This window comes from Microcaecilia unicolor, chromosome 6 (assembly GCF_901765095.1).
Source record: "Microcaecilia unicolor chromosome 6, aMicUni1.1, whole genome shotgun sequence".
Taxonomy (NCBI): Eukaryota; Metazoa; Chordata; class Amphibia; order Gymnophiona; family Siphonopidae; genus Microcaecilia; species Microcaecilia unicolor.
In genome coordinates, this window is record NC_044036.1 from 309,697,346 (window position 1) to 309,711,022 (window position 13,677).

At 48.8% G+C, this 13,677-nt stretch overlaps 1 protein-coding gene across 1 annotated transcript in view; it reads left to right on the forward strand.

Annotated features, from left to right (window-relative positions):
* Positions 1-13,286, forward strand: part of LOC115473298 — a 55,783-nt gene extending 42,497 nt beyond the window's left edge. Inside the window, exons 6-7 of the mRNA XM_030208137.1 lie at positions 5,786-5,821; positions 12,999-13,286. Coding sequence (XP_030063997.1) covers positions 5,786-5,821; positions 12,999-13,030 — 68 coding nt within the window. The 3' untranslated portion in view covers positions 13,031-13,286. The remainder of the gene's footprint in view (positions 1-5,785; positions 5,822-12,998) is intronic.
* The last annotated feature ends 391 nt before the right edge of the window (positions 13,287-13,677 follow it).

Genomic DNA, 13,677 nt, shown 5'->3' on the forward strand with positions numbered 1-13,677 from the left:
AGTGCCGTCCCACAGAGGTAACATCCTGATTGGCACTGGCATTTTTCACATGATGTCTATGTAAATTAAATCTCTTCTTTAGCATCTGGCTTGTTTCTCCAATATAGCACCTTTCGTCACACTGTTTACATTGAATAATATATACCACCTTGGAAGATGAGCATGTGAAGGATTCCTTTATGTTGAATATTTTTCCTTTGTGAATGATCGTGGGATCCTGTGAAATGTTTTGGCATAGTTTGCAGCTGGCTATATTGCAAGGATGTGTGCCATTCTTTTCTTTTTGAGTCTGTGTTGGGAGCTTACTTCTAATTAGCTTGTGTTTAAAGTTGGGTGGCTGTCGGAAGGCCAGCACCGGTGGCCATGAGAATATGTCTTTCAGTAGTTCATCGGTGGGCATGAGAATATGTCTTTCAGTAGTTCATCCTCCTGGAGTAGTGGCTGTAAATCATTTATGATTCTTCTCAATTTTTCTGGCTCTGGGTTGTATGTCACTACTAGGGGGATTCTGTCAGTGGCTTTCTTTTCCTTGTACTGTAATAGGTTTTCCCTGTGCTTATGAGTGCCAGTGGTGTAGCTACGTGGGGCCACAGGGGCCTGGGCCCCCTCAAATTTCCTCTGGGCCCCTGGTTTTGCTGGTGGGGGTCCCCAACCCCCACCAGCTGAAGTCTTGTCCAGTGCTAGTCTCCAGCGCCGCCGCATTGCCTGGCCTGCTGTTTCTTCCCCCTCACGTTCTGCACGCTCCTTTTAGTGATACTGAACATGTACGACACTTGCCAAAGTATGTGGGGCGGCGGAGAAGCAGCAGGGAGGCAGGCCAGAATGTGCCCCCCCCCCCCCCCACACACACACTTTGGGCTCTGGACCCCCCCCCCCCCCTCACACACACACACACACACACATCGAGGCCTGGCTACGCCACTGAATCTAATTCTCTGGTCACTCAGTCAAATAAATTAATTAATAAGATTTATCTGACAAGACCTGCCTCTAGTGAAACCATGCTACCTTGGGTCCTATAATCCATTGGCTTCCAGAAACCTCTCTATATGTGCGGTTACAGAGGTTAGACAGAATTCTGCCACATATGAACACATGTGTGAACATTCACGCATATATGCTAGTATTCTAGATATTTGTGTGTAAGCCATGACTAAATGTTATCAGTTCTTTAGACAATTATCCCCATCAATCCCCCAGTGGTCACTGACCCTCTCCCACCCCCTAAAAGGTGAAAGTGACAGTACATACCAGGGTCTATGACAGCTTCCCATATAATGGGCATTCCTCTTAGAGCAGCAAGCAGGTCTCTGGAGTAGCCTAGTGGTCATTGCAGTGGACTGTAGAGAAGGGGACCCAGGCCCATATCTCACCCTAACTAGTACACCAATGCTGGAAAGTGAAAGCACCCCAAAAAAAAAACACAAACTATCTACTGAAACCACATATAGGTGACTCCTGCAGGCAGGCATAAGGGCTATTGTAGTGGTGTACAGCTGGGTACAGTATATTTTTGTTCTATTCCTGGAGGAGGAGCCTAATGGTTAGAGCACCTGTCTTGACATCCAGAGGTGGCCGGTTCAAATCCCACTGCTGCTCCTTGTGATCCTGGACAATTCAGTTAACCCTTCATTGCCTCAGGTACAAACTTAGATTGTGAGCCCTCCTGGGACAGAGAAATATCCAGTGTACCTGACCGTAACTCACCTTGAGCTACTACTGAAAAGGTGTGAGAATCCAAATAAATAAAAATCCAATAAATAATATAAGGGGGATGCGATATGTACCTGGGACCTTTTATGTGAAGTTCACTGCAGTGCCCCTTAGGCTACCCCCACTGTTCTACTGGGATGTCTGTGTCTAGCAGGGGCGTAGCTACAGGGGGCCACAGGGGCCTGAGCCCCCGCAAATTATGTCCAGGCCCCTGGTTTGGCTGGCGGGCGTCCCCAACCTCCACCAGCTGAGCCTTCTTCAGCACCATCTCCGGTGCAGCCACGTCCCTGCCCTGCTCTTCTTGCTCCTCCTGTCCTGTGCACGCTGACGCTCCTTTACGTGAAACTGAGAAGGAGCGTCAGCGTGCACAGGACAGGAGGAGCAAGAAGAACAGGGCAGGAACGCGTTTGCACCGGAAACGACACTGAAGAAGGCTTCGGCTGGGGGGACCCCCACCAACAAAAGTATTTGCAAGGAGAGGGGGGTGTGAGGAGGCGGTGGTGGGGAGGTGAGGCGAAGCGAAGTGAGGCGTGGTGGTGGGGGTCACAGCGGCGGCGGGGCGGCACTCAAAATGTGCCCTCAACCTCGGGCTCTGGACCCCTCCCACCATAAGGTCTGGCTACACCCCTGGTGTCTAGTCTAGTAAGACTGCTGGCCCCAAACATCCCAATGGCTTTTTTTTTTTTTTTTTTGCGTGTTTCACTTGGATGTTTTTTTTTGTTTGAGAATAGCCCTAAATGAAAGACATACTGAGCACAAAAAAAAATCTAAATACGGCGATTTTTGAACCAAAAATATACACATTTTTTCTGGTTCGAAAATGACCATGTATGGCTCTGAATTTCTGGACATATTTTTCGCAATACATCTAAAATCAGATTTGGACGTCATATCAAAAATCCCCTCCACACCTCTCTACCTCTTCTCTTGAAAGCAGAGGCGAAAGGACTTTGCACTGAAGAAGTTAATGTTGTGCAAAATTATCTAATGGGTGGAATGCTTTGTTATAATCTTTGTGGCTCTGGGCCAGTCACTTAACCCTCCATTGCCCCAGGTACAAAATCAGTCCTTGCATACAATATGTAAACCGATTTGATTGTAACCACAGAAAGGCAGTATATCAAATCCCATCCCTTTCCCCTGCACTAATCAATTTCCTCTCTAGTGCATTCAGTTCCTCATGATCAAAAGCAAACTCTGGCGCTAGAGGCTGTTAACGCCATACTAGCGCCAGAGTTTGCAGCCGACCCATGATCAGAGCCCTCGAGCGCCTGAAACAGCGCACTCGAGGGCTCTCAGCGCAAGTAGCATGCAAATGCATGCTAAACAGGGCTTCTAGCGCAATTAGCTTGCAAATGCATGCTAATTGCCGCTTAACGCATTCATCCCCAATGATCAGCGACCAGCGCACCAAAGATTGGGTCGCTGGCCGCAGCAAAATCAACGCCAGCTCCGAGCTGGCGTTAGATTTTGCGGATCATTGGGGAGGAATGGTGAGCCCTGTCCAGCATGCAGTTGCATGCTGGCAGGCCCCCCTTCCCCCCCAAGGCAAACGCGAACGGGGGGCTGGAGGTCCGGTGGACCTCCGGTCCCCCCGACGATCCCCCCCCCCCCCATGTTCACGGAGGGCTGGAGATCCGGTGGGTCTCCAGACCCCGAAACCCCCCAGAAATCGTTGATTGGCCCCAAATCCTCCCACCCCGGCGTTGTCCTTAGATTCCCTGGTGGTCCGTGGTGTGCTGTGGTGTCATCCCGGCCCCCCTCCCGGCCCCGGAAAACCCCCAGAAATCGTTGATTGGCCCCAAATCCTCCCTCCCCGGCGTTGTCCTTAGATTCCCTGGTGGTCCGTGGTTTGCTGCGGTGTCGTCCCGGCCCCCCTACCTTTTGTTGGAGGAGGGACGCAGCCTGCCTGCCTCCCAGTCAGTCGACAGCCAAAATGGTGGTGCCCAGCACCGCCCACTGCATCCTGGAATGCACTGGGCGGGGCTACAGACCATGTAAGGGAGCGATTCCCTTACATGGTCTGTAGCCCCGCCCAGCGCATCCCAGGATGCAACTGGCGGGGCTGGGCGCCGCCATTTTGGGCGTCGACTGACTGGAAGAGGAGGGAGGCAGGCAGGCTGCGTCCCTCCTCCAACAAAAGGTAGGGGGGCCGGGAGGGGGGCCGGGACGACACCGCAGCAAACCACGGACCACCAGGGAATCTAAGGACAACGCCGGGGAGGGAGGATTTGGAGCCAATCAACGATTTCTGGGGGGTTTCGGGGGCTGGAGACCCATCGATCCTCCAGCCCCCGAAACCCCCCGTCCGTGGGTGGGAGGGTAGGACATCATTTTTCGGGAGGCGGCCACTTAAGGATTGGGTTCGGGGGGGGTGGGGATGCTGGAGACCCACCGGACCTCCAGTCCCCCCCCCCCCCCCCCGGTCGCTGGGCGGGAGGGTGGGAGACGGTTTTGTGGCGGCGGCGCCCTCGTTGTTCGGCAGGCATGCTGTTTGACAGGTTTGGGCGTTTGACAGACCAGACCTGTCAAACAAGTGCGGGAGGATTGTGCTGAGCGCATGCTCGGCACAATTCTCCCGCACTTTAAACATGATAATCAAAGATAATAGCGCTGCTTAGATTTGCATGCATTATCTTTGATCATCGATGCAGAAAAGCCCTGCGCTGTCCTGGTGCTATTTTTAGGGCGCTGTTTGGAACAGCGCAGGGCTTTTGATCATCTGGGCCTCAGTGCAGGCTAATTTGAGTAATTACCAGCTGACACTCACTGAAATATCAAAGGAGCTTCCAGGATTTGTAGTGGTGGCTAGATGGGTCCACTTGAGAGCAAGCGTCAGAGTTATTTTGGCACTTAACAAATTTCACAAAACATAATGTGTGTATGTGTGTGTGTGTGTGTGTGTGTGTGTGTGTATATATATATATATATATATATAAGTAACGTGCAGGCTGTACACACAGGTTCACCTTGTGAACGTTGCCTTCAGGGGATCATAATCTTTAAAAGGTATCTCCATGGATAAAACAACATTTTCCACACTGAATTTGCCTTTTCTAATCTTGACCAGGGGATAGGAGCCTAAACATATGTACAAACACCTCATATATGTAAAAGATTTTACAAACTGGTGTCTAGAGGGAGCAGGAGGGAATTCCCACTTTTATGGCCCTGGCATCAAAAATGGCTGCCCTGAACTCCAGCAATAATCTTGCGGTATTCCCACTAGGGGTCAGGTTGCCCTTGTTCCTCCTACTGCTAGAAACCAGAGAACCTGTGTGTGGTGATTGAGGGATGGGGGTGGGAGGATCTACCAGGGGAGGGGGCCTCATTGGGGTTCATCATTGATAAGGGGATCAGTCGGGGGTTCTTCTTTCTGGGGGGAATCGGATGTTTATGTTTTATCATTGTTATATCACCTTTCCATAGTTCAATTAAAGTGGGTTACATATTCTATACAGGTATTTTCTTTATCCCTAGTGGGCTCACACTCTAAATTTTGTACCTGGAGCAATGGAGGATTAAGTGACTTGTCCAGGGTCACAAGGAGCTGCGGTGGGAATCAAAACTGGTCCTTCCAATTCTCAGTCCACTGCCCTAACCATTAGACTACTCGTGAGTGGGAGAACTGGATGAGGCCAGCAGGGGTCATCAGGGGGATCAATGCCTGAGAAGTGATCGGGGGGGGGGGGGGGGGGGCGGAAGGGGAGGGCAGACCTTAGCATTGCCATATGCCCCTTAAAGGAGGCAGATACTTGCCAGGGGGCACGAGTATTGTCATGGATTCCCCTTGTAAAATGGTGAATCTACATCAGTATGTTAGACCCACCAAATCTACTCCCTGTCCCTGCCCCTGATAGGCTTCCTGGCAATTTGACCATCACCACATGTAAATAGCCCCTTTCTAAAATGGCTTTTACACATATATGCCAATCTGCACCTGTAAAGGCTGTGAGGATGCTTATAAAATAAGGGCCAAATGTGACCTATTTTCAGCTCTACAATGCCAGTTAGTAACATGACTGGTTGGCCTTTTCCTGTTTTAATTCATTTTTCTCAACATTATTTTCAGGTCAAATCTCTGAAAGCCCTCCTGTATATATGATAGGTAAGATACCAAAAATATTCATTCATTTATTTATTTATATAAACCTAACCCATATATCTGGCAAGAAGGTAATCTAGGCGATTTACAGAAGAAATCCACCTGCCAACCCCAGCAGTTTGGTGATGTGTAATGGTGCTGGGCATTTTGGTTTACCTCACACAGATACCAGAGTCGTACAGCTTAACCCACAATCGCTGGTGCCGTGATATATCACTAAACCAGTAGGGTAGGAGCAACTGGAGTTCCTGTGAAGAATAGCTCATGGGGAAAGAAAATGGGGAAGAGGATGGGGACAGTGACAGGAGGAATCACAGTGGGAGAGAGATCAAAGTGAAACAAATTGAAATTAAACACAGCTTTCTGTTCATTTTTCTTTAGTTTTATTAATAAAAAAAAAAATAGGAAATGTTATTTCCAATGAAAATAAATTCATATAAAATTAACAAAGTACCCCTATTGTTCCATAACAGAGAAACTACTACAGAAAATGGCTGAGCTCTAGCACAAGCCCTCTGGCCATAGCATTCAAGAAATTCACAAGGTCACCCTGTCTAATAGAGGGAGCTATGATTGAAACATTTAAATACCTACACGGCATACATGTGGCACCCTGACATAATAGCCCTGACAAAATAGCCCCCTTAACAAAATAGCCCCCTAGAAAAAAAATGCAGTGCCATATTCTGGGCAACCTGATCAGGCCCTTTTGTCAGGGGGTTAATTTGTCAAGGGCTATATTGTGGGCAGGCCGTTTTAATAGTGGCTGTTATGTCAAGGGCTATTATGTCGGGAACTTTTTTTGTTTGGAGCTTTTTTGTAGGGGGCTATTTTGACCGGGTACCCATAAATGCACAGGAGCTGGGCCTATTTTAATAGAAAGGAATGTCTAGAATGAGAGCTAATGGTATGAAGATGAAAGGGGATAGACTTCTTCACAGAAAGAGTGGTCGATGGGTACAAGAGGAAAACTTTATTTTTAAATTGGAAAATTTTAAAAAATATTAAAAATTATGGACCAATGATGACTGTGGGCAAATATGGCACAACATGTGCTGGAATTATGCAATTTTATTTTCTGAAGGTCCGTGACAGCAATATGTAATGACTGGTGATTTCCTTGTACTATTTACTGTGAAAAGAAAGAATTATAACTAGTTAACAGTGGATTACAAAGTGTTCATGCAGCTTGTAATTTTAATGCTGCTGGGATTGTCTTTTTGGTATTGATTAACGGTCCCAGCACTGCTAATTTTGTCCGTCTAATATTGATAGATGGATAGTGACAACATTGAGTCTGTTTTCCAGAAAGCTATCCAGATAAATTTAGGGGAAAGCCTTTTTGCTGTCCTAAATGGATCTGGATATCGGTCTATACAGGATCAATACTGTTGCTCTCCGTGTAGTTCAGTAGCATGCTCATGCTCAAACCTGGCAGGATCTGGACAGGCCAGCTCAAGGCAAGATGCTGCCTCAGGCAGAGCTGATAAGCCGCTCACCCGCCTCCTTTTTGTGGAGCCATATGGTAACCCGATGCCCCCCCCCCCCCCCCCCAACCAGGTGTTTTACCTCATCATGGTTATAACAAAAGAGAGGGAACGAAGTACAAACTAAAGTCCAAACAAAAAAAACAGCACCATGGGCCTTTAAAAATGGAACACATTTGGATACAGAAAGTGAAAGTGCCTTGGTGCTTTGTAGCTTTTACTATATGAGACGTGGGGTAAGGAATAATATATTGTAGAGGAATATATTCGAGTTATTCCCCAAGTTTTCCACGTCATCACTGTGACCCCTGACGCAGGTGCTAGTCACCGAAACACGGCCCGTGTCGGGTCTTTTTGTCAAGGCTCATTCATTAAAGAACTGTGTTCCATTTTTAAAGGCCCGTGGTGCTGTTTTTTTTTTTTACCTCATCATGGTGACATTCCAAACCCGGCAGTGGCAGCCATTCCCATACGCTACCTTGCCACCGGCCAGGGCCGTGCCTAGGGTCTCTGGCGCCCCCCTGCAGACTATCAGTTGGCGCCCCCCCCCCCCCCCCCCCCCGTCTAGCATAAAATGCCATAAATAAGTAAATAAATATAAACTTTTAACATTGAGCACCTGATTATCAAAGGGGACATATTCCAAACACTATAATGAAAATAAAATGATTTTTTTCTACCTTTGTTGTCTGGTGACTTTGTTTTTCTGATCAAGCTGGCCCAGTACCTGATTCTGCTGCTATTTGTTTATTTTAGTTACATTTGTACCCCGCACTTTCCCACTCATGGCCTACATAAAGAGGTGAAAAAAAATCCTTGGTGATCTCTCTATACAAATACAGCACCATCTCTTAACACCTGCAGATACAAAAAAACCACAAACATTTCAATAGTCCATGGTTATGAGCTCTGTGGGCTCCTGCAAGGGGGGGGGGAGGGGTTGCGTTTTTTTTGTGTGGATGGAAGCAAATAATACTAAAAACTCCCCGCCCCCTCAGGAGGCAGGTTGCAAACAAAAGACTCTACCCCAGGCCAGGAAGGATCTTGAGTCTTTACAGCAACCATTTAAAAAAGCGTTAATAAATCAGAAATCTGAGTCCTAGAGCAGAGCCCCTTCCTACCCGTGCTGCATAAACTTGCTGGGCTGGCAAAGCATGCCCTTGTCAGCGTGTGCATGCTGCTGCAGTTTTAACTCACCTTGTGGGTCTCAGCTTGACTTCTTTTTGTTGTCCACAACAGCAGGGACACAGTTTGTCACTCAGGTCCGTCCAGTGAAGTCTGCGTGCAATCCACAGCTCCAACCCGTTGAAAACCGGGAAAACAACCAGGTCTCTTTTTTCCCTGGTCTGTGGAAAGTGCATTTCTTTTGGCCAGCTTTACACTCGAAGGGCTGCTCCAGCTGGATGTTCCTGACCAGATGGCGACCAGAAGCAGCCCTCTTCTCCTGCCCCTCGCTTCTGCCCTGCAGCTGTTTGTAAAAGAAACAAATTTCCTTCTCCTCGTCGTCTTCGTCAGGCCTTGCTTCTCTCACTATATTCCGCCCTCGCGGAAAGAGGAAGTTACCTCAAAGGAGGGCGGGACATAGTGAGAGAAGCAAGGCCTGACGAAGACGACGAGGAGAAGGAAATTTGTTTCTTTTACAAGCAGCTGCAGGGCAGAAGCGAGGCGCTGCCTGCGATGCTGCTTCACCGATTTCTCTTTAACAGCAGGGTGGTGGCAGGAGACGAGCAGCGGGAGCGGAGCATAGCACCCCCCCCCCCCCCCCAGTGACACCCGGGGCAGACCGCCCCGACCGCTTCGCCCTTGGTATGCCACTGAAGGCAGGGCTGCTGTCGGGGTCCGGAGGTAAACGGCGAGGGTAAGCATGGCACGGCGGCGCCCTCCAGAGGTCGGCACCCTACTGCCATGCTTACCTCGCTTACCGGGTGGGCACGGCCCTGCCACCGGCACCCGCCTCTTCCCTTTACTGTGGCTGCCTGAGCGAAACAGGAAGTTACTTCAGGTGGCTGCAGTAAAGAGAAGAGGCGGGTGCTGGCAGCGGCAGGGTAGCGTATGGGAATTACTGCCGAGTTTAGAATGTCACCGTGACGAGGTAAAACGCCGCAAAGCCGCCCCCCCCCCGAGATGCCACTCCTGAAGAGTGCTGCCTGAGGCCCCCCAACTCAGGTGGCCTAATGGTCGGGCTGCCCCTGGATCTGGATACTGCTGCAGTGGTCTTGAATGATTTTCAGTGAAACTGTCCATATAGGGCTACATTCAGTAAATGGAGCTCAAAAATTAGCGCTGAAAAAAATTGGCACTCAAAGATGAGCGTCCATTATAGAATAGCATTGAGTACCAGTTTCGGCATCCAAGTTTGGGTGCCAGGACTTATGGCTGCTGAAACCATGTAATTCCCGGCATCCAATTTGAGTGGACTGGACAACCCCAGTATTCTATAACTGCATGCAAAGTTTAGGAATGGCCCCGATTCGCCCATGCGTCTTCCATGGCCAAGCCCCCTTTTGGGTTGCACGCTATATGATTTGGGCACACATTTTATAGAATAGGGTGTAGCAACACATGAGCACAAATCTAAACTGGTGCAAATTAGCATCCAATTATTGCCACTAATTGGTTCATTAGTCAATTTAGCTGGGCGCACATCTTGGATCAGTACCCTACTTTGGGCACCATATATAGAATCTAGGGCAGTGATGGTGAATCTATGGCACGCGTGCCAGAGAGGGCACGCAGAGCCCTCTCTGTTGGCACGCGTGCCGTCGCCTCAGCCAGTTCCAGCCCCCCTGCCCCGCCCTCCGAGCACCAGGGCCCACCTCCGAAATTTAAAAGTCATACCTGGTAGGGGTTAAGGCGGCATCGGCAGCAGCAGCAGTGGTAGTGAAAAGCGTGCTGACTCGGCGCGCCTTCAGCCTTCCCTTCTGTCCCTCATTTCCTGTTTCCACAAGGGCGGGACCACAGAGCTTGAGAGACAGAAGGGAAGGCTGAAGGCGCGCCGAGTCAGCACACTTTTCACTGCTGCTGCTGCCACCAACGCTGCCTTAACTCCGACCAGGTATGACTTTTAAATTTTGGAGGGGGGGGGCCCTGGTACTCGGATGCCGGGAGGGCGGGCTGCTCAGGAAAAGCTTTTGTCTGGAACTGGGTGGGAGGGAGGGAGAGGGGAGGGGGGACCCTGGCCCTGGAACTGGGAGGGAGAGGGGAGGAGGGATCCTGGCCCTGGAACTGGGAGGGAGAGGGGAGGGGGAATCCTGGCCCTGGAACTGGGAGGGAAAGGGGACCCTGTGGAACTCAGAGGGAGGGGGGATCCTGTTGAACTGGGAGGGAGGGGGACCCTGGAACTCGGGGGGAGGTGGAGGGGGGACGAGGGGGAGAGGGTTTGTGGACAAGAGGGAGAGGGAGGGGGATGAGGGGGAGGGGGAATGGCACTTTGCGATAAATAATTAGATTTTGGGTTGCTGTTTGGGCACTCGGTCTCTGAAAGGTTCGCCATCACTGATCTAGGGGATAGTGCCAAGAACCATTATGCAGACAGCTTCTTGCTGTGATCAGGACAGGATTGGGGCAGAAATTTGGAAGGGGGCCCCAAAGCCCACCAACAGGCTGTATATCCTTCAAAACTTTGGCTGGTTTGGAGTCCCCTATAGCATGGAAGCCCGGGGGAAGTATCCTGTTTGCACCTCCTTAATGTTGGCCTTGTGTCTGGGTAAGTGCCTTTGACTAGTGGGGCCAAAGAATTGAGAGACTCCAATGGCCGTGGAGAACCAATTCCTACTGCGATACGCAGAGGCGTAGCCAGACCTCAGCGGGAGGGGGGTCCAGAGCCTAGAGTGTGGGGGGCACATTTTAGCCACCCCTCCCCCACCCCTTCCGACCCCCGCCGCCACCGCTGCAAGGTACCTTTGCTGGCGAGGGTCCCCAACCCCCGCCATCTGAAATTTTCTTCAGCACCGGTCTCCAGCGCGCCGCGTTCGCTGCTGATCTGTGCTTTCTTGAGTCCTGACGTCCTGCACGTTCCTTTAAGTGAAACTGAGCATCCTCAGTTTCACTTAAAGGAATGTGCAGGACGTCAGGACTCAAGAAAGCACAGATCAGCGAACGCGGCGTGCCGGACACCGGCGCTGAAGAAGGCTTCGGCTGGCGGGGGTTAGGGCCCCCCTCTAGCAAAACCAGGGGCCCGTACTAAATCTGTAGGGGCCCAGGCTCCCATGGCCCTACCTAGCTACGCCCCTGGCGATACTTGACTGAAGACGAACTAAAACTGATGTCTTACTTTAAAGTTTCTGATTGGCTCAATAGAAAGCACAGCTTCAGCCAAACAACAATGAGCCAAAGGGTGAACTCTCAAGTGTTAGGACTAGGTCTGTTTTACATGATACCCCACTAAATAAGCATGAGGTATATTTGAGTCCAGTAGAGGCAGAGAATGCAAATGTAAGAGCAAACACCAAAATGTGGCTTTGGAACCTGATCTATCAGACACAGAGACTCTTGAGTGGAGCTTGAATTACAAACTTATTAGGTGAGAAAATAATGACATTCACAGCAGGCACATATCATGTTAACCACATTTGTGGCTAACCACACCGTTTCCACATGAAACTAAAATCCTGTAGTAAATCTTAAAGATTCTAAAATCAGATTGGCTGAAAGTTGCGCTTTAGAGATAAAACTTCCTGGGTTTCAATGCAGTTTTGTGCATTAATTTGCTTCTAGATCATTTCCAATTTGTATTCTCTTTCATCACGCTGTAGCCCCCCATGTAAAATGAACATGTTGCGTGGGAGAGGGTTGATATACAATGACTCTACGATTATATCCATGAACTGTGGCAATTGATGTTTGGCATGTTCTGCAAAATTGTTTATTGCTTCTCACCCAAAGGGTTTTTCTTTTCTAGTGAAGATTTATAATCTGAATCATTTTCATTATTATATTGGATCCTGTGGATTCCTTTTTTGGGGATATGGTAACATTGTTCCGGTACCCTGCTAAAAATGTTTTTAAAAAGGGCCCAATATTTAGGGCACAGTTGTCAGCGGTCAGACAGAGCTTGATCCAGATATTCAATGCAGGGCCTAATCTGGGTACTGGCGTTGAGTATTTGGGTCTTGCCTTTCCACTGGAAGTTACCCAGGTGCCAGCCGATATTCAGACCGGTACCCAGAAAACTTAGAACTGAAAATTGCCACTAACCAGTTAAATCCCGGCTTTACCCAGTCCCCATCCTCAGACTGCCCTGGCACTAACCAGATACTGCTATAACGGTCTCCCCAGCCAGTTATGGGCCCCAAGATCCGGAGATCATCCAGTGTGACTTAACCAGGCAGACGTCTCTCCTGCGCGGTTAAATCATTTTAAGTATCGGGTTCAGAGATGTGTACCCTATGTGCAGTGTGAATTTTAGATTGCAGGACAGTTTTTAATGTTTTGTTAGGATGTATTCATTAATGAAGATATTTTGTGTCTGAATCATGGATTAATAATTATACGAAATCACATTTTTGTTGATAAAGAGGAGGGGCATTCATTCAGCTCTTTAAAAACCTGAGGCTTTATAATAAGAGCAAAAATGTTTTAGGATGTTAAGATCACAAAGTGAATGCAATATCTGCTGATTAAACAGAGTAATAGATAACTTCTGGTTACTGAGCACTGATCTTCATCAAAGATTTGATTCTATCTTTTTGCAGAACGTCAAGGACTCCGTGAATCTGAAGCCTAGCACCCAATAAGAAGAGACATTTGTCATCAGAAAATACAGATCCAAGCACATTGCATCACTTAAGAACATAGCTGTGACAATTGTCTCTTTTTTTAAAAATGGAAACTTGAGGGCTGAAGCCCAATGGGTAGCCATAATGGTTGGGAGATTAGTGGGGGTGCTATTGTTCTAGCCATCCAGGGTGCTCATGGTGGAGGGGGGAGGGAAAGAATGGGAGAGGACTGCCCTTAAAGCAGTTCCTGATCATAACTTTGGTTTGGGCGCGGGGGGGGGGGGGGGGGGAGTGGAGGAGTGGCCTAGTGGTTAGAGCACCAGTCTTGCAATCCAGAAGTGGCCAGTTCAAATCCCACTGCTGCTCATTGTGACCTTGGGTAAGTCACTTAACCCTCCATTGCCTCAGGTACAAACTTAGATTGTGAGCCCTCCTGGGACAGAGAATTATCCAGTGTACCAGAATGTAACTCATCTTGAGCTACTACTGAAAAAGGTGTGAGCAAAATCTAAATAAATAATGTATAAACTAAGGTGGGACCAGCACTGTTGTGTTGGAGGATTAAGCAGGAGGAAATCTATTCTGCAGGTTTTAGGAGGTAGCTAATATATGATAGTAACATAGTAGATGACAGCAGAAAAAGACCTGCACGGTC